We start from the raw sequence: 24,708 nt of genomic DNA, 5'->3' as shown, positions 1-24,708 counted from the left end.
CCTTCGGACTTTTTGCACATTCACTCAGGCTGGAAATCTGGACACCTTCACTTTCAAATCCAGTTCAAGTCAGACAGTAAGTTCCTTTGACTTCATCTCCTCTATAACTTTTTTATCCTGACCCTTTGTCTCCCTCCCGCCTCTTTTCTTGTCTGACCTGTGTTTGTCCTGATCTCTTAGCTTCATTGTCTGTCTTGTTCCCTTTCCTCCAGCATCCGCCGGCTTCCTCTTGGGGTAGAACGCAGGCTCCTCAGCCTGCCATGCTAGACACTGCATAAACCCTCTACCAGCCCTTTATCCATCTCCACATTTGTATATTTTCTCTAGTAGTAACCTTTCTCTTTCTGCTTATTGGTCTTTTAGTGAAAACGTGCTTCAGTGAGCTTTTTTTTTTTTTTTTTTTTTGCGGTATGCGGGCCTGTCACTGCTGTGGCCTCTCCCGTTGCGGAGCTCAGGCTCCGGACGCGCAGGCTCAGCGGCCATGGCTCACGGGCCCAGCCGCTCCGCGGCACGTGGGATCCTCCCGGACCGGGGCACGAACCCGTGTCCCCTGCATCGGCAGGCGGACTCTCAACCACTTCGCCACTAGGGAGGCCCCCAGTGAGCTTATTTTGATGTTGTTTCCCACAGCTTTAAGACCGGAGAGCCTCTTTCCCCCGGTTACTAATGCTTGCAAACTCCAGCTGTTATTTAAACCCTATTTCCTAGCCTTTTGTAAGCAAGTCCATAATATTTGTCACTCCTTTTATTACTCTGTAACCTTTTATTCCTATTAGGACTTTCAAACCAGCTGGTCTTACTTACCTTCTTGTGTCCTTAAACCCCAGAATTGGGCTTCCCTGGTGGCGCAGTGGTTGAGAGTCCACCTGTTGATGCAGGGGACACGGGTTCGTGCCCCGGTCCGGGAAGATCCCACATGCCGCGGAGCGGCTGGGCCCGTGAGCCATGGCCGCTGAGCCTGCGTGTCCGGAGCCTGAGCTCCGCAACGGGAGAGGCCACAGCAGTGACAGGCCCGCGTACCGCAAAAAGAAAAAAAAACCCAAAAACCCCCCAAAAAACAAAAAACCCAGAGTCTGTCACTGTAATCATTACTTTAAATGTATTCTGTGCTCCCTTTTCTCAAGTGGTCATACTTTGTGTGGCAAAACTCAATCCCTGGCATTTCTTGCCTACGCCATCTCTGTGCCCGTAACACTTAATTTAGCTGAAAGAGAAACGTCACAGGGAGCAGGCTCACTTTAAGTCGTTAGCACAACCCGAGGCGGGCCTGTCGTGCTCCGTCCCCTTCCACCCCGCGCCCTGGAGGACGGTGCCGTAGTCCCCCTGCTCGGCCCTCCCACCCTGTGGCCTCGCTGTCCCCCGAAGGCCCTGCTTCGGCCTGGCTGAGAACTTGACCCTGGTCCTCCCCTTGGGCCACCTCGTGCACACGAGGTCCCACGCGGTGCTGCCCCCCGCCCCCCGCCGTCCATCCTCACGCCTCTGGACCTTGCCCTCAGTGTCCACGCCGCTGGACTGTAACTCCACAGCCCCTGTCGGCCACACCCCTCTTTGTTCTTCGCAGCAGATGCCTTGAAAGCGTTGTCTGTATCTCTGTATCTCTGCCTCCAAATCTTGCCTCTTGTTTTCTCTGTGCTTTCGTCCACACTGCTGCTCTGAACCCGCTCCTGTGGCACTGCCAGCCCCCCTGCCAGGACAGCCCCGGCGGCAGTTTAGCAGCTCATGGGTCCCCGGGCACCGGATGCTCGGGTGACCGTCTCGTCTCCTCTTGCTTTTCCTCCTCTTTAACTTAATGGTGGAGTTCATCCAGCAGGGAGGCTGACCTGTCCTTCCTCGATGGTCTTGTCTAGTTTCTTGGCTTAAATAATGCTTAATGTGCTGAAGGCTCCCGGACGTCAGCCCCGGCCTGGACTGCTCTCTGCGTGGCCAGTGTGTCTGACCGGCGGCTGGACACCTCACATGCCCTGTCCCATCACCCTCCCCAGCCATCTCCAGCTCGGGCCAGAAATTAGAGTCCTTCTCTTCTCTTTCTCCTACACCCCATGCTGTTCTGTCAGAACACCTGCCCAGATCTGAGTTTCCATGTCCGAGTTACTGGACTCACCGGCTGCCCGGCCTCTGTTCTTGCCCTTGTCCCCGTGGTTTCTCCCCACACAGTGGCCAGCGATCCTTCCTGAAGGAAGTCAGGCCACGTCCCCTCTGCTTGCAGCCCTTCCACGACTCTACTTTTTTCTTGTAATAAGAGCCCCAGCCCTTACGATGGCCTCGAGTTCCTATAAGATCTGGTGTCTTTCTGCCTTTTTCACATCATCTACAACCCTCCCCAGCTGGCTGGCTGGCCTCTTGGTGTTGTATGACTGGGCTGGCACCTTTCTTCGTGCTGTGTCTGCTGGTGCTTCTGGGAACGTGCGTCCCCGGGCAGCCACCACGCAGCGTGTCCTCTGCCGCTCTCAGCACTCTGTTCGCTGAGGCTCCCGTAGTTGGGGCCACGGCTGGCCTTCTGCTCGCGCCTCCTGCCCAGCAGCCTTGACCCCTCCCGCCCGCTCTGCTTCTCTCCCAGGCCCCGTCACCTCCTAACACAAGTCCCCTGCGATCCGTGTTTCGTTCTTTGTATTCAAGGACTTTAACAGTACCTGATAGATAGTAGATATGTTATAAATACTGCTTTTGCATTTTTAACTTTATTGAGGAATAATTGAAATATATAACTGTATGTATTTAAGTTTACAGTGTGATGATTTGATATACGTATGCGCTATGGAATAATTAGCACAATCAAGTTAACTGTGTGTGCGTGTGTGTGGGTATGGTGAGAACGCTTAAGATCTGCTCCCAGCAGTGTTATTAACTACAGTCACCATGCTCTCCATTAGCTCCTCAGAACTTATTCTTCCTATAACTCAGAGTTTGTATCCTTTGACCTGTATCTCCCCATTTCCCTCTCCCCCCAGCCCCTGGAAACCACCATTCTGTTCTTTGAAGTCAGCTTTTTTCCCCCTAAGATTCTACATATAAGTGATGCCATATAGCATTTGTCTACCTGTGGCTTATTTGGCTTTGAACTCTTAACTCATTTAGAGTTTATTTTCCCGCATGATGGCAGTGGTGGCCAGTTAGACATTGCTCGTCTCTCGGTTGCACCCACAATGTATAAATAGGCAGGCAGGCGCTCAGGAAGGTAATGACCTTGCTCCAAGCGCTTCCAAGGCACAGAGCTGGGATTCGAGCCTTGGCCTCAGCCGGGTGCAGAGCCACCTCTGTGGTGTTACACCCTGAGCAGGAGCCCTTTGAGCCCTAGTTTCTCCCTCTGCTGCCCACACTGCTCTGCTGACTGTCGTGCGTCTTCCGAGAGGGTGGGTGGTATCCAGGCACATGCGTGTTCGTGAGGCAGGCTCGGCCCGAGGGGGCTCCCAGCTGCTGGAGACGCTTTCTTGCTTCTGTCTAAACTTTCCTCCGCTCTGAGTCACTCGCCATAACTTGTACCCAGGTGGGTGCAGGTAGTGACTTCTGTTCATAAGTTGCAAATAGCTTCCACGCGTTTCCAGAAGTTTCTGCACTTATGTCATTTGGTCCGTCTGAAACAACTCATTTTCTTAGACCCGGTTCTTCTCATGAATTCCAGAGAGACCCAGTTTCAGGGCTGGGAGTTCTGACCTGGAATCTTTTATTCCTTTTGCTTCTTCTGCTGCTTCAGTTAGTCATGGATTCCGGTTTCTGTTTTCTTCACCAGATAACCCCATCCGTCTCTCTCTGTTTCACTTGCTATCTTAGCTTAGACCTTTATCGCCTCACGCAGTGTAACGTGCTGGCTGCTAAGTGGCGTCTGCCTCCTCTGTCTCCTGACTTCTGGATGGCATGAGGGGAGACTCTAGCCTGAACCCCCTCCTTTTCCTGGGAAACCCAATGTCATTGACATTCCCTTTTCTGCTGTCTGTGATAGGCTGGCAATTCTGTTTTGTTGATGTGTCTTGTCTCTTCTCTTGCATTGTTTCAGTTCTAGTAATGCTTTTCCCTCCCCCCCCCCCGAGAGGCTTTGAAGCAGCAGATAGCAGATTTACAGGAAGATTTGAAAAGAAAGGAAGCAAAATGGTCCAGTACACATGGCCGTCTTAGAAGCCAGATAGAAATGTTGGTCAAAGAGAACACAGACCTCCGGGAGGAAATAAAAGTGATGGAAAGGTTCCGACTAGATGCCTGGAAGAAAGCCGGAGCCACCGAGAGCAGCACCAGGATGGGGCAGTGTGTGACGGCCTCGAGAAGAGACGGGTCCACGGTAGGTTTTCTCACGTTGGGGAGATGCTAAATATTTCAGCAGTCAGATTCGTAGAAGCAAAGTAGAAGGGTGGGTGCCGGGGCTGGGGGAGGGGAGAAAGAGAAGCTGTCGTTCAGTGAGGGCAGTTTCAGGTTTGCAAGGTGAAGAGTTCTGGAGGTGATGGTGGTGACGGCTGCACCGTGGTGTGAATGTACTTAATGCCACTAACGTGTACATCTTAACATGGTTAAGATGGTGATTTTGTGTTATGTGTATTTTACCACAATTAAATACTTCTTTGTGCGTCACTATACACATAGTTTTCAAATTCATTTTTATAATTCTTATAAAGGAATTATAACACAATAGGCAGGTAATCTCAGTTGAAACAGGGTAAGTAAAATTTTTGCAGAGATTTTTTTTTTTTTTTTTTGCATATGATCCTTTTAAATCAAGTATTTGCGTCTTTATTCATCTGTATTCACGACTGTGATGTGCCAGACACGGCTTTGAGGCACTGGAGATCAAGCAATGAATAAAACAGACAAACTTCCGTGTTCTCTTGGAGCTTGGATTCCAGCCATGGGGGAAAGATGAGTGAAGCATATGGTGAGGGAGGGAAAGCAAGGAGGCGGGATCACTGCTTGGGGGAGGGTGTTGCAGTTTATACAGGATGGCTGCGGAGGCCCTCCTGAGAAAGCGACGTTGGAATAATGACCCGAAGAGGGCGCAGCGAGCCAGGCTGAGATGTGGGCCCGGAGCCCCGAGGCTGGGAGGACCAGGGTCCGTGAGGAGCAGAACAGGGGATGGGCCCAGAGACGGGCTCGAGGGTGGTGGTGCCGCTTTCGATAGGCCTTAGTAACTACCTGTGGGCATCGCCTCTTCCCTCTGAGTCAGACGGGGAGCCCTGGCAGGGCTTGGATGGAAGGGGTGGCCTCCTCCTCTGTTTTGGTGAGCCCACCCTCCCTGCTGTAGACGTGCGAGTGGCCTGAAGTGGGCATTTGGGCGCCATCAGGACACCAGCTGGGGGATTGCTGCAGGTGGACGGGGTTTATTGAAGAACTGCTGATGGGCTGTGACAGCAAGAGAGGGGGTGGGAATGGCTTCCAAGTTGAGCGTGGTTTTTCTGGCCCTTTACCGTGAGTCCCCACAAGAAGAGAGCACGCTTTTCCTGGGGGTGTGGGTGTTGGTTAGGAGCTCAGGTTAGATCAGGTGAGCTCGAAATGCCTACTAGACATCAGGAGGACATCAGGCAGGGCTGTGTGTGTATCCAGAGAAGCTCAGGTCGGAGCGAGAAGTTTGGGGCCCTGGGAACGTGTGGGAGAGATCGCTTGGGCTGAAGGCGTGGACGGGGCAGGGTCCCGGGTCCTGGCCAGGTGGTGAGGAGATGGCGGGGAGGAGAATGAACCCGAGTCTGAAATAAAGGAGGCCAGTGTGGTGTCCTGAGGGCCGAGTAAAGCAGCAGAGAGGCTGGTGCCCCAGAGGCTGCTGCCGAGTAAGCGGGGGACTGAAGATGGGTCCTCGGATATGCTGGGTAAAAGCCTGACCGGGTAGGAGAGTGAGAGGTTTCAGCAGAGTACAAAGCTTTGTGGAGAAGTTTTGCAGTAACAGTAAGGAAATGGGGCAGGAGCTGTAGGGGAAGTAGTTTTTGTTTTGTTTTTTTTTTTAAGATGGGAAAATCAACACATGCTTATGTATTGGTGGGATTGATTCAATAGGAAAATACGGATGCAGGAGAGAGTGGGATGCAGGAGAGAGTGGGCGGGTTGCCGAAGCTGCGAGCACGAAGGAGAGGAGACCGGGTTGAGGGGGAGTGGAGGCGCCTGCCCGGCCGGGAGCTCGACGTCCATGCCTGGTGACGGGGCCTCAGCCGTGGACCTGGGGCTGGACGTGTGGTCCGTTGGTGGGACGTTCCCCCCTAACCCTCTAGCTTCCCTCGGGGAATGGAGGCTCGGGCATCTGCTGAGACTGAGGATGGAGGACACTCTGGGAGGCTGGACGGGCGGATCGGGGTCCACGAGAGTGGAAAGCAAAGGGCGAAGTGTGGTCTGACTCCTGGGCTGCACTAGGGGCCCACGTAGGTTAGAGATTATATGTTTCAAGTGGGAATCATTTGCGTTATTTTTCTTTATTCAGCTTTTTGGGTGTAGGGTGGTGGAGAGTAATACTGATACTTCAGCAGAGGTGTGGTCATCCAGGTGAATCCCACAGTGAGAGGGGCTGGAAGTTGACAGTATGTAAATACAACAGGAGTGCCTGCAGTGAACCATGAATTTAGGCTGCTCAAGGAGGGCATAGGTTTTGGGGAACACAGAAAACGTGGATCAGTGAATTGTGGGACCCTGTGGGCTGTAAGCATTGTTGGAGTGAGGGTCTCAGAGGGATGAGCTGGAAGGACAGGACATGGTAGTCAGAAGATGGAATTCTGCCCCCCAAACATTTTATTATGAAAGCTGCCCCAAATAGAGAAAGTTGGAAGAATAATATGCTGAACACCTGAATACTCACCTAGATCCAACCATTGTTCACATTTTGCCATATTGCTGTATAGGTATTTTCCTGAACCATTTGAAGGTAATTGCAGAAATTGTGGCAACTCACCCCTAAATACTTTGGCACTTTATTAAATGGCACGGCTTCTTGGATAATTTTTAATTATTTTGTAGAATGTCCCACATTCTGGATTCGAATGCTTTGAAATTGATATTTTTGCAGTTCTTAATAATTGCAGATATTGATAATGACTAGTTCTAGACTTTGTCCATTGGAGCGCCTGGCCAGGGTGGGAGAGAACAGGTCTAGAGATGGCAGCTAAGGTATTGGGGTGGCTTCTCCTGGCACATGGGGTACATGGGCATGAGACTTGCTGGGGCAGGGGTGGTTAGGGAGGAGAGAAGGAGATCTGGTTGGAGGCGGTGGTGGGGAGCAAGGAGGACATCTACCTTGACCTCTAAATCTGGGGGCTGCGGTAGGGACGGTGGTGAGCAGTCTTCTGCTGTCTGACCATGAGTTCCTCTCCTCTGGCCGCTCTGGTAACAGTCACAAAAAACTGTTTTGTTTTACATTGTCTGTTATGCCTTCACTTGAGGAATGCATGTATTTCCAGAGGCAGCGCGTGCGTGTGTGTGTAGTTCGTTCCTAGTAGCAGCTTGTTCACTCTGGCCTGTAGCAATAAACAAAAACAGCATAAATAACACACTTAAAACATTCCCATTGCAAGCTGAGTTCTGTTAGTTTCATTCCTTGTACTAATGTGTAAACTAATTTTATATTTAAAAATTTCTCATACTATAGAAGTCATCAGTTCGATTTCCAAAGAGTCAAGTTTCTTCAGGAACCCAGGTAGAAAAGTACAAAAAAAACTATTTGCCAACACAAGGTAAGATAGTTGCATGATCTTTTTATAAAATTATTTCAGGAATTTAAAGAGTGGAGAATTTACACCCAACTTAAGAAATAAAACATTGTAAATATAATTGAAGCCCCTATGTATCCTACTCCCAGTTAATGTGCACCCTGACAGCATTCCCTTTTTTTTCATTCTTTTACTACATTGTGTCTGTAAATCAATATAGTATTGTTTCATAGTCCATCCCTCTGCAGTTTGCTGCTTTCTCAGTATTTTAAGACCTACCCTCATTAATACATATAAACTCTAGCTGTACAGATTCCATGTGTATTTGCCACAGTATATTTTCTTGTTGGCGGGCATTCAGGTTTTCTGCCAGTTTGTCACAGAATGAAAAGGGCCGCAGAACAAGTCTCGGTCATGTGAGTTTCTCTCGGACACATGTCAGGAGTAGAATATTGGGTCACATCAGGTTTGTGCCACTTTCGGAGGCTTCCCTTTGCAAAGCGGTTGCCAGTTTCTTGTTTTACTGTTAGCAGAACATGCTCTCTGTGCTTGCCAACACTTGATGTGCTCAGACTTCATAATTTTGGCTAGTCAGCTGGGTGTGAAATGGTGGGTCAGTGTAATATGCATTTCCCAGATTACTGATGAGGTAATGTGAGCATCTTTTCATATTTAGTGGACATTTGGGTCTCCTCTTTTGTGAATTGCCTGTTCATTTCTTTTGCCCATTTAAAACTCTGTGTGTCTGTTTGTGTATGTATATATATGTGTATGTTTTTCCGTATTGAAGTTAGTTATTCTGCCTACTAATCCTTTGTCATTTGTAAGCACTGCCAATATTTCTGCCAATCTGTATGTAGCTTTTTGGTTTGTAGGTTTTTTTTTTTTTTTTTTTTTGCAGTACGCGGGCCTCTCACTGCTGTGGCCTCTCTCGTTGCGGAGCACAGGCTCCGGACGCTCAGGCTCAGCAGCCATGGCTCACGGGCCCAGCCGCTTCGTGGCATGTGGGATCCTCCCAGACCGGGGCATGAACCCGTGTCCCCTGCATTGGCAGGCAGACTCTCAACCACTGGGCCGCCAGGGAAGCCTGGTTTGTGGGTTTTTAAAAAAAATAAATTTATTTATTTATGGCTGTGTTGGGTCTTCGTTGCTGTGCGCGGGCTTTCTCTAGTTGCAGTGAGCGGAGGCTACTCTTCCTTGCGGTGCGTGGGCTTCTCATTGTGGTGGCTTCTCTTGTTGCGGAGCACGGGCTCTAGGTGTGTGGGCTTCAGTAGTTGTGGCACACGGGCTCAGTAGTTGTGGCACACGGGCTTATTTGTTCCACGGCATGTGGGATCTTCCCAGACCAGGGCTCGAACCTGTATCCCGTGCATTGGCAGGTGGATTCTCAACCACTGTGCCACGAGGGAAGTCCCTGGTTTGTGTTTTTTATATACATGTTTTTCCTTTTAATATCGAAGTTAATCAATTTTCTAAAAAAATGGTTTTCGCTTTTCGTGACTGAGATATCCTTCTCAATCGTCAGGTCACAAACATGCTATTTTCTCCCATGAACTTTTGTTTTCACAACTGGGTCTTTAAGATCTACCTGGTATTTTTAGAAATTATTTCTGTGAATTAAATTTATAAAAATGGATGTAACATATGCTGTTTGGCAGTTATAAATACTTGGGTAACCACTGCCTAGATAAAGAAATAGATTAGCATCCCAGAACTGACCCCTCCATGATTATATTACATTGCTTTTCCCTTGTAGTTTCTGCTTTCATAGGTACAGCCCTAAAAAAATGTTTTACTTGTTTTGAGCTTTCTGAGTAGAGTTGTACTGTATGTATTCCATTATCTTCTTTCACTACCTAGTTTTTTTTTTATACATCTTTATTGCAGTATAATTGCTTCACAATGCTGTTAGTTTCTGCTGTACAACAAAGCGATTCAGCCATATGCATACACATGTCCCCATGAGCCTCCCTCTTGAGCCTCCCTCCCATCCTCCCATCCCACCCCTCTAGGTCATCGCAAAGCATTGAGCCCATCTCCTTCTGCCGTGCTGCTGCTTCTCACCAGCCAACCATTTTACATTCCATAGTGTGTATATGTCGACGCTACTCTCACTTCACCCCAGCTTCCCCCTCCCACCCCATGTCCTCAAGTCCATTCTCTACGTCTACCTCTTTATTCCTGCCCCGCAACTAGGTTCATCAGTACAGTTTTTTTTTTAAGATTCCATACATATGTGTTAGCATACGGTACTTGTTTTTCTCCTTCTGACTTAATTCACTCTGTATGACAGTCTCTAGGTCCATCCACCTCACTACAAATAACTCAATTTCGTTTCTTTTTATGGCTGAGTAATATTCCATTGTATATATGTGCCACATCTTCTTTATCCATTCATCTGTCGATGGACACTTAGGTAGCTTCCATGTCCTGGCTATTGTAAATAGAGCTGCAGTGAACATTGTGGTACGTGACTCTTTTTGAATTATGGTTTTTCTCAGGGTATATGCCCAGTAGTGGGATGGCTGGGTTGTATGGTAGTTCTATTTTTAGTTTTTTTAAGGAACCTCCATATTCTCCATAGTTGCTGTATCAATTTACATTCCCACCAACAGTGCAAGAGGGTTCCCTTTTCTCCAAACACTCTCCAGCATTTATTGTTTGTAGATTTTTTCATGGTGGCCATTCTGACTGGTGTGAGGTGATACCTCATGGTAGGTTTTTTTTTTTTTTTTGCAGTACACAGGCCTCTCACTGTTGTGGCCTCTCCCGTTGCGGAGCACAGGCTCTGGACACGCAGGCTCAGTGGCCACGGCTCACGGGCCCAGCCGCTCCACGGCATGTGGGGTCCTCCCGGACCGGGGCACAAACCCGTGTCCCCTGCATCGGCAGGCGGACTCTCAACCACTGCGCCACCAGGGAAGCTCCTCATGGTAGTTTTGATTTGCATTTCTCTAATGATTAATGATGTTGAGCATTCTTTCATGTGTTTGTTGGCAATCTGTATATCTTCTTTGGAGAAATGTCTCTTTAGGTCTTCTGCCTGTTTTTGGATTGGGTTGTTTTAATATTGAGCTGCATGAGCTGCTTGTAAATTTTGGAGATTTAATCCTTTGTCAGTTGCTTCATTTGCAAATATTTTCTCCCATTCTGAGGGTTGTCTTTTGGTCTTGTTTATGGTTTCCTTTGCTGTGCAAAAGCATTTGAGTTTCATTAGGTCCCATTTGTATATTTTTATTTCCATTTCTCTAGGAGGTGGGTCAAAAAGGATCTTGCTGTGATGTATGTCATAGAGTGTTCTGCCTATGTTTTCCTCTAAGAGTTTGATAGTGTCTGGCCTTACATTTAGGTCTTTAATCCATTTTGAGTTTATTTTTGTGTATGCTGTTAGGGAGTGTTCTAATTTCATTCTTTTACATGTAGCTGTCCAGTTTTCCCAGCACCACTTATTGAAGAGGCTGTCTTTTCTCCATTGTGTAGTCTTGCCTCCTTTATCAAAGATAAGGTGACCATATGTACGTGGGTTTATCTCTGGGCTTTCTGTCCTGTTCCATTGATCTGTATTTCTGTTTTTGTGCCAGTACCATACTGTCTTGATTACTGTAGCTTTGTGGTATAGTCTGAAGTCTGGGAGCCTGATTCCTCCATCTCCGTTTTTCTTTCTCAAGATCACTTTGTCTATTCGGGGTCTTCTGTGTCCATACAAATTGTAAATTTTTTTGTTCTAATTCTGTGAAGAATGCTATTGGTAGTTTGATAAGGATTGCATTGAATCTGTAGATTGCTTTGGGTAGTATAGCCATTTTCACAATATTGATTCTTCCAGTCCAAGAACATGGTATATTTCTCCATCTGTTTATGTCATCTTTGATTTCTTTCATCAGTATTTTATAGTTTTCTGAGTACAGGTCTTTTTCTCCTTAGGTAGATTTATTCCTAGGTATTTTATTCTTTTTGTTGCGATGGTAAACAGGATTGTTTCCTTAATTTCTCTGATTTTTCATTGTTAGTTTATAGGAATGCCAGAGATTTCTGTGCATTAATTTTGTATCCTGCAACCTTACCAAATTCATTGATTAGTTCTAGTGGTTTTCTGGAGGCATCTTTAGGATTTTCTATGTGTAGTATCATGTCATCAGCAAACAGTGACAGTTTTACTTCTTCTTTTCCAATTTGTATTCCTTTTCTTTTCTTCTCTGTTTGCCGTGGCTAGGACTTCCAAAACTATGTTGAATAAGAGTGGTGAGAGTGGACATCCTTGTCTTGCTCCTGATCTTAGTGGAAGTGCTTTCAGTGTTTCACCTTTGAGTATGATGTTGGCTGTGGCTTTGTCATATATGGCCTTTATTATGTTGAGGTAGGTTCCCTGTATGCTCATTTTCTGGAGAGTTTTTATCATAAATGGGTGTTGCATTTTGTCAAATGCTTTTTCTGCATCTATTGAGATGATCATATGGGTTTTTTTTCTTAATTTGTTTATATGGTGTAGCACATTGATTGATTTGCATATACTGAAGAATCCTTGCATCCCTGGGATAAATCCCACTTGATCATGGTGTATGATCCTTTTAATGTGTTGTTGCATTCTATTTGCCAGTTTTTTTTCAGGATTTTTGCGTCTATATTCATCAGTGATATTGGTAATTTTTTTTGTGATATCTTTTTCTGGTTTTGGTGTCAGGGTGATGGTGGCTTTGCAGAACGAATTTGGGAGTGTCCCTCCCTCTGCAATTTTTTGGAAGAGTTTGAGAAGGATGGGTGTTAGGTCTTCTGTAAATGATTGATGGAATTCGCCTGTGAAGCCATCTGGTCCTGGGCTTTTGTTGGTTGGATTTTTTTTTTTTTTTTTTTTTTTACATCTTTATTGGAGTATAATTGCTTTACAATGATGGTGTGTTAGTTTCTGCTTTATAACAAAGTGAATCAGTTATACATATACATATGTTCCCATATCTCTTCCCTCTTGCGTCTCCCTCCCTATCCCACCCTCCCTCCCTATCCCACCCCTCTAGGTGGTCACAAAGCACCGAGCTGATCTCCCTGTGCTATGCGGCTGTGGTTGGAAGATTTTTAATTAGTTTCAATTTCATTTGTTGTGATAGGTCTGTTTATATTTTTTAATTCTTCCTGGTTCAGTCTTGGAAAATTCTTTCCAAGAATTTGTCCATTTCTTCGTGGTTGTCCATTTTATTGGCATATAGCTGTTTGTGGTAGTCTCTTATAATCCTTTGTATTTCTGTGGTGTCAGTTGTGATTTCTCCTTTTTCATTTCTAATTTTATTGATTTGCATCCTCTCCCTTTTTGACTTGAGTCTGACTGAGGGAGAAGAGGAATGATTTAGCCACCATGATGCTGACTTCACCTTTAAAAGTTCCCAAATTTCTTTAATGTAGTTGAATTTCACCTTATTCCTTTATGGGTAGTGCTTCTTGCCTTAAGTCTTTACCTGTCCTGAGGTCATAAACATATACTCCTGAAGTATCTAGCTGTTCCAGCATTGTTTATTAAATAATTGTTACATGTAATTTTATAAGGTGCTCACAGTGGTGGACACCCATTCCCCTCTGTTCCTCCCAGTAAGAATGTGCTCAGGGGCTTGTTCATGACGTTCACAAACAGCTGAGAGAATTAAATTAAGCTTGATGAGCTTGAATACTGGTTCTGACTTGACTTTTATTAGTTGACAACCTTGGCAAGTTATTTAGCCTCTCAGCTTTGATTTCCTCACCTATAAAATGAGGCCGTTAGTCTTTTCTATGGAGGCTGGTTGTAAGATTTAGAGATGATGTAACACGGAGCTCACACTGCACTGTGGTTCTGTGTCCCTGTGAGGTGGAGGAAAGTGTTCATTTAGCCAAAATCTGTGTGCACTCCTTGATCCGTTTTTTCTTATATCCTTACCCCCCACTCCCATCAATCCCTAAACTAATCCTGATGTTGATATTTTCTGAATTAAGTAGGTTGAACCATATGATATTGCTAGCACTTGCTGTTTGGGACCCACGGGTCAGTGATTTGACACAGTACAAACACTGCCATCTCCATAGTCGCCCACCAGCCTCCTGACTGGACTCTGCCTCTGTTCTTCTCCTCTAGTCTATTTTCCCTGGAGCATCCAGGATCCATTCTAGTGTTTAACATTTAAGTCAGATCTTGGCACTTGAGCTTGAAACCCTTCAAATTTGGGAGTGTTTATAATATCCACTGGCATATAAGAAGAAAATATTAGAACTTCAATGTATTTTTAATGTCACTTTCTTGTTGGTGGTGGTGTCTGTGTGTATGCACACACATGCTTATTTTATAATGTATGAACATGTACATGATTTGTGTGTTGGTCATGATCTAAAAAGTTTAGACCACAGCCATTAGGTCTAGATTATAATTACCCAGTTATTTTTTTTTCAAGCCAAATTCTATGTGTATTCCTGGATGCTTCTATTATCTGTACCCCATTCCTACCCTCTAACTAAAGTCCTGGTGATTGTCTCCAAACTGCCTTTGGGTCCATCTATTAGGTTAGTTGAGCACCTTTCTCCAGATTGTACACTTTCAGAGAACAGATACTTTGCCTTTCTTGATCATCAGGACTTAAGTATTTGAATAAGTATTTGAATTTATACAGTGAAGAACTCCTAGGAATTAGTAAAGAAAAGTACTAAGACTTCCTTAAATAATGTGTAAAGGACAGCAGTTCACAAAAGAAGAGTGAACTAAGGAGATGTTTGACCATAGTATTGAATAAACTTAAAACTTTCAATTAAATAATAAAACTAACTCTGGTAAATTATATTCTAACAGGCAATCCATCTCGAAGATCCAAGTCTGTGTCTCGTGATTTAGGCAATTCGGATAAGGGACAAGTAAATCTCTTTGTTTTTATATATTAAAACATATTATTCAGGCTTAAAGTTGACTGGCTAACTGGCTTAAGTTTCTAAACCATTTATAAAGGAAGCTTTTTACTTAACATTGTAAATGTTTTCTATACAACACCAAATACTAGTCATACTACAATCCTATAATAGTGGAATCTGGCTTTTGGACTAAGTGTAAGTTTTAGCTGCTTGAGATTTTTATTACATGTAATGTAGGACAGACTGAGAGCCTCTTGTCCTTACAGATAGCCTTACCCAGGGAGCCACCTGAACCACTGAACTCTACAGATCCTGAATGTAAAGAAGAGGATGAAAAAGAAGGAAAAGAAGAAATTCAGGGAGAAATCAGCCATCCTGATGGAAAGGTTAAACTTTTTTTTTTTCAAACCAATGAATACTATAAAAAATGAACATGGGTTAAAATAGAGTTGAAACACTTAGGTTCTGAAATGATCTTCAAGCCTTGATGGGGCTGAAGACCTTAGTACCTTGGCACATGACTCGGTTTGAACCTTGGGACCCTATGAAAATACTCAATAGACAGCATACATTTAGTTGCCATTTCTGATTTAGAGATGATGCAACAAAAGGAGGAATACAATCTAGTTGCTTAAACTTCTTGTTCTTTCTCCAGACATAGCTAAGAAGCCTTGGTAATTAATCCTTGGTACTTTTGAAAACCTCAGTTCTCGGCCCTACCCTTCCTGCAGGCTTCCTTAAATATTTCCTGGATCAGCTGCCCTCCACCCCAGCCTGACAATTTTATTCTTGTGCTTAGGAAAGGTTTTGAGTGGGAAAACGGCCTGGCTGGGTGTTCCAGCTAAAAAGTGAATGACAAGAGGAGGAACATAAACAGGGTTACTGAGGAGGTGATGAGGGAATTTTTCCTCAGGTTTATAGAACATGTACTTTTCCAAGTACTCTGATCCACTTTAATAGAAATCAGAAGGCCAAAGTTCACTGCAAATCTTGAGGAATGAGTGAAGAACAAAGACCAACAGTCAGAAGTAAGTTGTTAGACTCTTCCTGTACAAACTCTACTTTAGGATAACAGATTGTTTGACGAGGGAAGGTTTTCTTTTTTAGAAGAAGAATCGCAGCTAATGAATGGAAGAGAAATGAGAAAATTAGAGAATCACCAGTTTACAATTTCCGATGACACGAACGGTCTATAGGTAGTCATCAGTGGCTCCTAAAACCTTAGACGAAAGGTTGACGGATCTCGTGATGCCACCCAGTCAGTGCTGAGGTCAGGAGGCAGCACATACTTACTAGATTTCTGGATGTGCTGCCATACAAAGCCCACTGCTGCACCTAAAAGTACTCGTCAGAGTAGTTCAGCTGGAATTTAATCAAGCCTCGAGAGCTAACTACTGGGTTTTTTTAAGGTAAAACAGTGATATTGGAACATGTTTAATGACACCATAATGGAAAAGCAATCAGCCAAATCCAGAGTGTGGGAAACGTTACATATTCAGTGACCCAGTTCCTTCAACAGTTGGCATTAAAAAAGGGGGAAGGGACCATTAGAAATTGAGGGTAGAGACACATCAAGTGTGTGTGGATCTTGTTTTGATCTTGATTCAAGTAAACTGTAAAAGGCCTTCTTTGTGTGAATTTATGAAAAATATGGCTATATGATATGATGAAGGAATGAATTAGTTTATTAGGGATGATAACGGTTTGGTTATGTTAAAAATCCTTCCATTAGAGATATCTGTTGAAATGTTTACAGGAGAAGTGATGTCTGCACTTTGCTTGAAAAAAAAACTACTAAAAAGTTTGTTTTGGGGGAAGAGTGGCCTAAGAACAGTGATGTGTAGATAAGTAAAGTTGATTATTATGAGCTTATTAACATTTGTCTCCCTCTGAGAAATGTTTTAATTTTTATTATGAAAAATTTCAAAGTAGGCAATTTAAAAGAATTAGGGATATTTTTGTCGTGTGGTCTCAGGAAGTTTTACATATTGATAGTCCTGGTTTTTTTTTTTTTTTGTAGATAGAAAAGGTTTATAAGAATGGGTGCCATGTTATATTGTTTCCAAATGGAACCCGAAAAGAAGCGAGTGCAGATGGAAAGACGGTCACTGTCACTTTCTTCAACGGTGACGTCAAGCAGGTCATGCCGGATGGGAGAGTGGTAGGTTTCCAGGGGCGTGTTTTGTCCGTAGCGTAAACACCTCTGAAGAGGAGGCGGTGCTGACTCTGTGTCTTTGCAGATCTACTACTACGCAGCCACACACACCACCCACACCACGTACCCAGAAGGACTGGAAGTCTTACATTTCTCAAGCGGACAGATAGGTGAAAACCTGTGCCCTCTCAGTTATTACGTTCTTCCTTTCCTTTAAAAATAAAATATTTATGGTAACTCCTTTTTCTACAGAAAAACATTTCCCAGATGGAAGAAAAGAAATCACGTTTCCTGATCAGACTATCAAAAACTTGTTTGCTGATGGACAAGAAGAAAGCATTTTCCCAGATGGTACAATTGTCAGAGGGCAACGGTATGTTACCTGTTTTGTTTCTAAATTTTCTAGTTTTCAACTTTTATTAGCAGTTGAATTTTAAAAATCTTAAAACATTTGTTTAAGTCATTCAACATTTCACTGCGTTTAGAATTTGAGAGCAGGTAAGACATGTTTTCAGCATTCTGGAGTTTAGGATGAGTTTGAGATAAATGCATTGTAATGTCTAGTTAGTCTTTAGCGTACAGACCTAAAGGGTGTCTGAACAGCACTTCACGAAAGGAGAATGGCAAGTATTTGTTTAGAAATCAGTCTGGTGAAATTTGAAAACAGTGAGCGAGACACAAAGAAGAAAAGCTGCCCTGTCAATTTTTAACAATGACCAGACTCTGTATTTTGATTATCTTGGTCTCCCTGTCCCAGCATAAGCACTTTACTCCTCTGGCCACCCTAAGCCAATTCCTTAAAATCAACAATTTCTTTCTTTATCCTTCTGAGTGTTAAATTTCTTGAAGTTAGAGTCAACTTCTTCAATCCACAGTGAAGAGCATCTTATAAGCACCATTTTAATTGAAACCTTGGTGGAGTTTTGTCAGATCGAGAGTCCTATTTTTAGTTTCACCCTCCTCTCCTGGAGTGTAACAGTTTAAGTACCCATTAACTTGAATTCTATGATATAAACTTGGCAGTAATGTAGGAACGTCTCATGGTCATGACTGTGTTTTTCCCTTAATGTGGTCTGAAACTTTATCTGGTGCTCAACTAAAGATTTTCCTCAAACTTTATTTCTTCTGTGTACAGTATACTTTGATTTTAGAAACTTTTCAAAAAATTGACTCGTATGATTGAAATTTTCTGTAGTAGAAAGAAAATAATATGAAAAGGTCCCCATATCCGTCTATCCATCTTCAAGTATTAACTCATGGAAAGTCTTTTTTCATCTACACTCAAGCACATCCCATGTTATTAATTCATTCAGGATTATCATGTTTTAATGGAGGTATAACTGACAGATAACATTAGTTTCAGGTGTACAACAAAGATCTGATATTTGTATATATCGCAAGATGATCACAGAATTCTAGTTAACATCCATCATTACACATACTTACACATTTTTCTTGTGATGAACACTTTTATTCTCTTAGCAGCTTTCAAATATGCAATTCATTCAGGATTACTTTGCCGTTTTTCACTTACAGCAGTGGTTCTCAAACTTCAGGGTGTACCAGAATCACCTGGAGGGACTGTTCAAGAGCAGGTTGCTGGGCCCCAGCCAAATAATTTGCGTTTCTAATGAGCCCTCGGGTGATGCTGACACCCTAGGGCCACACTTGATAGGGCACTGGCTCTCTAACACTTGTATGTGGCACAGAGCCATTGTGTTCATATAAAATTTGAGAAATAACCAAAACAGAAAAAGCCGTTCTGTGCTGAGAAGTTGAGTCCCAATTATGCCTTATATAAGGACCAGGGATGATCTAGGAGAAGGAATAACTGCCAGAGTTCTCCTGCTGTATACTTCATTTTTTTATAAAGAAATTAAATTCTACTTTAAATTTACAGAGATGGCAACAAAATCATAGAGTTTAATAATGGCCAAAGAGAACTACATACGGCCCAGTTCAAGAGACGGGAGTATCCAGATGGCACTGTTAAAACTGTGTATACAAACGGTCTTCAAGAAACCAAATATTCATCTGGTCGAGTAAGAGTTAAAGACAAGGATGGTAATGTTCTAATGGACACAAAATTGTCATGATCCTTGTGTGTGGCTAATCATGAAATAACACTAACTTGATCTTCTTTAAAAAATGTCCATTTCTTGTGGATTCTGTGGTTTAATTTATATATACTGTGTGTGTGTATATATAAATGGAAAAGATTGTTTGGAATATAAAACTTGATGCCTTTTTTCATAATGTTTGAAGTGCACAGGGACAGCTTTCATTTTTAGTTCACCTACCTTGTCTGTCTACGGTTCTAACCAGTATAGACTTCTAACAAGTGGATGCTTTCATTGGTTGGAGATGGTTATGAGAGCCAAAAAGTACAAGAAACACAGTATCACAGATTTTCCCACCGCCTACCTGTCCTATGAAGGTCTTGCTCAGAAAGTTTACTGAAGGAGTAAGAGGATTTCTCCAGTCAAAATATTACTGTGCTCAATTAGTACTAAAATTAAAGCATTAGCTACCACAGAGTTCACAGAATTGGAAGTTAAAACAGTGACTGAGTACAAATAAAACAGTAAAACAGGCAGAAGAGTTCATTCTATGAGTGCAGATAAATCTCATAGGAGGAGAAAGCAGTTGTAACGAGGGTGACAGCTGAGAAAGGCGGGGCGTGAAAACTAACCAGCCAGTGTTGACTGATTGATAGACCACAGGTGCCTTGACCTTATTACCTGTAAGACGGGGCTGACAGAAGCAAGATGTCCTTGAAGAGGGGGGCCAAGTCACCTACAAGTAGATTTACATAGTAAGTTTGGTCTAGTCACTTAGTGCAGTCTGACAGTAGTGCTGGCAGTAACTCAGTTTTTTTAAAAAGCCACATGTATTAATAATTCCAGTGATTTAAAACTGAGTAACAAAAAAGTTTAAAACTTTTCAAAGAAAATAAGTAATTATATATATATTACCTCAGGAATAGAGAAAGATTTTAAAATTTTATTTTTTTAATTATTATTATTTTTTGGCTGTGCCGCACCTCTTGGGGGATCTCAGTTCCCAGACCAGGGACTGAACCCAGGCCACAGCAGTGTAAGTGCCAAATCCTAACCCCTAGACCATCAGGGAGCTCCCCAGAGAAAGATTTTTAAATGAGACACAGCACAAACCTTAGAAGGTTGATGAGTCAGAAGTTTCTGTTTGTCCAAAGATACCACAAAAGAGAGTAAAGTCACAGCCTAGGAAAAGAAACACGTATCTGACAAAGGATTAGTAATCAGAATATATGAAGAATCCCTATTAGTTAAAATAGGTAATTACAAACAAAGGATAATAAGCAATAAACTGACTAAAACCAGTAAATGCATATTTCAACAATGAGGTACCTTTTTACATTAGTGTCATAAACTGGCAAACAATGGTCTGGCCACACCACATGTTGGCAAGGAACTTGGACTACTGATGGTAGAATTAGCTGGTAAAATCACTTTTTTGGAAAGCAATTGCTTCATGACCTAGTACTAAATTCCACTAAAGTATATTTACTAGGAAACCCCTCACAGGTGCATAAGGGGTTGTACAGCAGAGTATCTGTAATTGAGAAAAAACTGGTACGACCCAAATATCTAACAACAGAATAAATCATATGCACAGATGGATGTAACAGTGAAAGTGAATAAAATAGAGCTATGCATACCAATATGCATTATATAGTTGAAATTAGGGGAAAAAGGTAATTGTGTGAGACTGCACACACTTAAAAATATACAGACCAACACTATGTCTTATTTATGGATGCATGCATATACAATAAAGTTATAAAGAGCTATATAAGAATGATAAACACCAAATTCACAGTATTCACCTCCTCTGTAAGAAACAGTGACTGGGGAAGGGTAGAACAGAGGCCTACAACTGTGCTGATGATGTCTTATTTCTTTAGCGGAATGTACATTAGTTATAAAATGAACTAAATATGTTTTTTCTAACGTGCCTGAAATATTTCATTTAAAAATTACAGTAAAATGAAATAAGTAAATACTTGAAAGCAAATATTTATTAACTTTTTTGGAACAATTCCTAACAGTTCAATATGTAAAGAAAAGAAAAAAAAGGCCTGCACTATTGCAGAACAAGTCAAGAAAAATAAGCCTGAAACGGTCTACATATAACAGAAAACTTTCTTCTGGGCTGCTACAGATGCTCTGTACTGTAAACCTGAAAAACAAAAGGTGTGTTCTTTTAAACCTTTGCTTAAGGTTCAAATACAGTTACTGAATCACGTTACATTTATGTGAATGGATAAAGAGTGAGCTGTTTACCAAAGAACTTTAATAACCTTATTATCAGGGCACTGACCGTCCAGTAGTGCTGCATGTGTAGCACAGCGTTCTGTGCTTATTTATAGTGCCCGCTTTCTGCTGCTCTCCTCCTGCCCCCATAACCATCTGGCACCATGAATGGTCAGGACAGCCGTTCCAAGCAAGCGTTTTTATAGCTATGGAACCTCTTTGTTACTGGTACTGAACAGGTAAGAAGGGCCCATGAAGGAGAGATCTACAGGAGAGATTCCGGTTGAGCTTTGTTGTCATTCCTTTGACAAATCAAGGAAAGGCCAAAGGTGCTTTTCAGGGCAACTTAGTATGAATCTCTGCTACATCAGTCACATGCCGTATGCTGACTGTAAGGGTGAACAAGGAGTCGTGGTACTTACATCACTCATCTTGGTCTGCAAGCCCCATTTCTACTAATGACATATGAACTGGATACCGTTCATCTTCATATAATGTCACTATTTGTTCTGGTACCTGAGCCTAAAATTAGAAAGATACGTGTCAAGAAAACACCATCATGTCTTTGCTGCCTGTTCCTCCTACAACTGGCAGGAGGGACAAGGCATTCTCTAAGTTTATTTATAATTTATACCCTGTTACTTTCAAAAGGTATCTTGATGGTTTCTTGCTAAGTCCCATTCTTGCCATCTTTTACTTTATTTAAAATGTAACTCTCCCCAAAGTTTTCCTCGATTGAGCCAGTGGGCTTAAATACTACCATCCCTGTTAAATTCATTTACATTCTACACATAAAGCATACCTTTATGCATACAGTCACCAAATTTTGAGTGTTACTCATAGAGGTGAATACACAGGTATTTATAAGAACATTTGTTATTTTCACTGGCTTCTTGAGAGAAACCCTGCATAAGCTATTTACACCACTGCACACACAGGAACATGGTATGTACAAAGGTTTTCAAAAAGCACTTTCTAGTAATAGCACTGCTTCATTAAGAGCTCATTCTTGTCACAGCCAATATATCAGAAATCCCCCAAATCAGGGCAAGCTGGACTGAAACAACCGTGGTGGGGAGGAGGGTGAACCGGACTGAAACAACCGTGGTGGGGAGGAGGGTGAACCGGACTGAAACAACCGTGGTGGGGAGGAGGGTGAACCGGACTGAAACAACCGTGGTGGGGAGGAGGGTGAACCGGACTGAAACAACCGTGGTGGGGAGGAGGGTGAACCGGACTGAAACAACCGTGGTGGGGAGGAGGGTGAACCGGACTGAAACAACCGTGGTGGGGAGGAGGGTGAACCGGACTGAAACAACCGTGGTGGGGAGGAGGGTGAACCGGACTGAAACAACCGTGGTGGGGAGGAGGGTGAACCGGAGAGCGTGCTCCCTAGAGACTCTGCTGTTGCACCACTGGTGCTGTCATTTCAGAAGAGTTTGTAATACTTAGAAATAAGACTTTTTGTATAATTTTCCGATTTTAAAACAGCTGTGCAGTAAATTAAACATGGTTACAAGCCAGATACAGCCTTTGAGCCACCCCTTTGTGACTAAGCCTCAAGTAGAAAGCGTATTTATACCAAGCATGATGTGGATTTTCTTTTCTGGACCTCTTGATGCAGCTTCTACTGCATTAAACAATTCAAAGTCAGTACAGTTATGATATGAGCACCATGTGAACCTTTCTCTGACTCTGACCAGAATCCCCGTGCTGGTCTTTTCTACTTTTAGGATGCAGCTTAAATGTATGTCACTTTCTCCCAGTCGTCCTTACTGAATAAGCACTCGAGTGCCTACTAAGCAGGGGCTCAAACACCCTACCCTGATCTCTCCAGACGGAACTCATCGCTCCTGCTTCTCTCCCCACACCCACCCCCCAAAGATACCTATACCTTTTTTATAGCACTTATTTCATTCTACCTTGTATTAGTAGTTTACATGTTTTCCTCATTATCAGTTCTTTGATTATAGGATACTCATCTTGATCATTTTTCATCTTAGTCACTACATCACTAATATTTTATATCGTTGCAGGGCTAATCAAAAGTTTGTAAAATATAAACTAAGACACTTGAACAAGCCTTAAAATTAATCCTATAGTATTTACAACATCAAATGCTTTAAAGCATTTTTGCATCTAGAGCTGCACAGATAAAAAGCACTTTAGAAAGTTAACAGGGATCCTTGAAATAGCTTTGAAAGTATTTTGGCTAATTAAGAAGACAGATATTTACCATAGAAGCAGCATAAAGTTGTTTTCCTTGAAGACAGTCTATCATAGCCCACAATGCTTCCATGCTCCACTTGGGACAGTATGGTATTCTTGCCTTTCCTACATCTCTTAAGGGAGGTTTAAACCCTGCCAAGAGAACCTTTATGGCTCGGGCTGGATACTGCATAAGATGAAGAGGAATTTGACAAAGTCTGTCACAAAAGAAAATCCTTAAATTAAAATGTTAGGAATGTCACAGAGGAAAAGTTAATGGTGTTGGATTTGGCAGTGATTCTTGGATATGACACCAAAAGCACAACAGAAGAAAAAATTTTGATTATATCAAAATTTAAAACTGCAAAGGGCACAATCAACAGAGTGAAAAGGCAATGTACAGAATGAGAGAAAACACACATTAAAAAAGACATTTCTCCAAGGAAGAGATATAAATGGCCAACAAGCACATGAAAAGGTGCTCAACATCAGTAATCATCAGGGAAATGCAAATCAAAGCCACAGTGTGATTTCACCTCATACCCATTAGGATGGCTACTATTAAAACAAACAAAAACGGAAGATAACAAGTGTTGGTGAGGATACAGAGAAGAACTGGAACACTTGGACATTGGGTGGGAATGTAGAATGCTACTGTGGGGAGTGTGGTGGTTCCTCCAGATACTAAGAATAAGCATATTATCCAGCAACTCCATTGCTGAGTATATTGAAAGCAGGGTCATGAAGAGAGATATTTGTACACCCATGTTCACAGCATCATTCACAATAGCCAAGTATCCACTGATGGGTGCATGGATAAATAAAAGGTGTTATATACGTATGATGGAATATTATTCAGACTTAAAAAAGAAGAAAATTCTAACATATGCTATGACATGGTTGAACCTTGACATCATGCTAAGTGAAATAAGCCAGTTACAAAAAGACATATGAGACACCTACAATAATCAAATTCATAGAGATGGAAAGCGGAACAGTGGTTGACGGGCTGGATGAAGAGGGAATGAGGGATCGTTTAATGGGCACAGGGTTAGTTTTCAGTTTTCCAAAATGAAGAGAGTTCTGGAGATTGGTTGCACTAACAATGTAAGGAAAGTTAACACTACTTAACTATACTTCCAAAAATGGTTAAGATGGTAGATTTTATGATATGTGTATTTTACCACTACTAAAAAGTATCACAAACAACAATAACAAAACTTGGAAAATAACAGTGTCGGCAAGGATGTGGAGAAAATGGAACTCCTGTGCGTTGCTGGTGGAAATATGAATAGTATAGCTACTATGGAAAATTTTGGCATTTCCTGAAAAAGTTAAACACAGAATTACAATATGGTCCTGCAATTCCATTTTGAGGTATATAATGCCCCCAAACAGCTGAAAGCAGACATTCAAAACGGCTCTTTGTATGTCAGTGTTCATAGCAGCATTATTCACAGACCAAGTGTCCATCAACAGATGAAGAGAGAAACAAAATGTGGTATATACATACAACGAAATATTATTTAGTCATAAAAGTAATGAAATTCTGACACATGCTTCAATTGGATGAACTCTGAAAACATCA

The 24,708-nt window shown here is 42.8% G+C and overlaps 2 protein-coding genes across 8 annotated transcripts in view; one reads left to right on the top strand and one right to left on the bottom strand.

Moving 5' to 3' along the window:
* The window catches only part of CPAP (centrosome assembly and centriole elongation protein), a 60,629-nt gene extending 38,330 nt beyond the window's left edge, over window positions 1–22,299 (top strand). For 5 of the 7 annotated variants that reach the window (XR_014013621.1, XR_014013623.1, XR_014013624.1 and 2 more), the window contains 9 exons: window positions 4,028–4,270; window positions 7,544–7,628; window positions 14,407–14,468; window positions 14,729–14,848; window positions 16,483–16,623; window positions 16,703–16,787; window positions 16,870–16,990; window positions 18,518–20,852; window positions 21,931–22,299. Coding sequence is in view for 1 of the 7 variants with exons in the window: in XM_081214940.1 (XP_081071066.1) it covers window positions 4,028–4,270; window positions 7,544–7,628; window positions 14,407–14,468; window positions 14,729–14,848; window positions 16,483–16,623; window positions 16,703–16,787; window positions 16,870–16,990; window positions 18,518–18,713 (1,053 nt within the window). In the remaining 6 variants the exon portion in view is untranslated. Of the gene's footprint in view, window positions 1–4,027; window positions 4,271–7,543; window positions 7,629–14,406; window positions 14,469–14,728; window positions 14,849–16,482; window positions 16,624–16,702; window positions 16,788–16,869; window positions 16,991–18,517; window positions 20,935–21,930 lie in introns of those variants that run through there. The other 2 variants (XR_014013622.1, XM_081214940.1) reach the window with 2 other exon arrangements.
* The window catches only part of RNF17 (ring finger protein 17), a gene marked incomplete at its 5' end in the record, with an annotated part of 124,006 nt that continues 120,290 nt past the window's right edge, over window positions 20,993–24,708 (bottom strand). The window contains 2 exons of the mRNA XM_081214444.1: window positions 20,993–21,434; window positions 23,149–23,338. Of these exons, the coding sequence (XP_081070570.1) occupies window positions 21,336–21,434; window positions 23,149–23,338 (289 nt within the window). The 3' untranslated portion in view covers window positions 20,993–21,335. The remainder of the gene's footprint in view (window positions 21,435–23,148; window positions 23,339–24,708) is intronic.

The sequence above is a fragment of the Mesoplodon bidens genome, assembly GCF_964165515.1.
Source record: "Mesoplodon bidens genome assembly, chromosome: 17".
Lineage (NCBI taxonomy): Eukaryota > Metazoa > Chordata > Mammalia > Artiodactyla > Ziphiidae > Mesoplodon > Mesoplodon bidens.
Note: the sequence above shows the minus strand (reverse complement) of the source record. Positions and strands in the feature narration are given on the sequence as shown.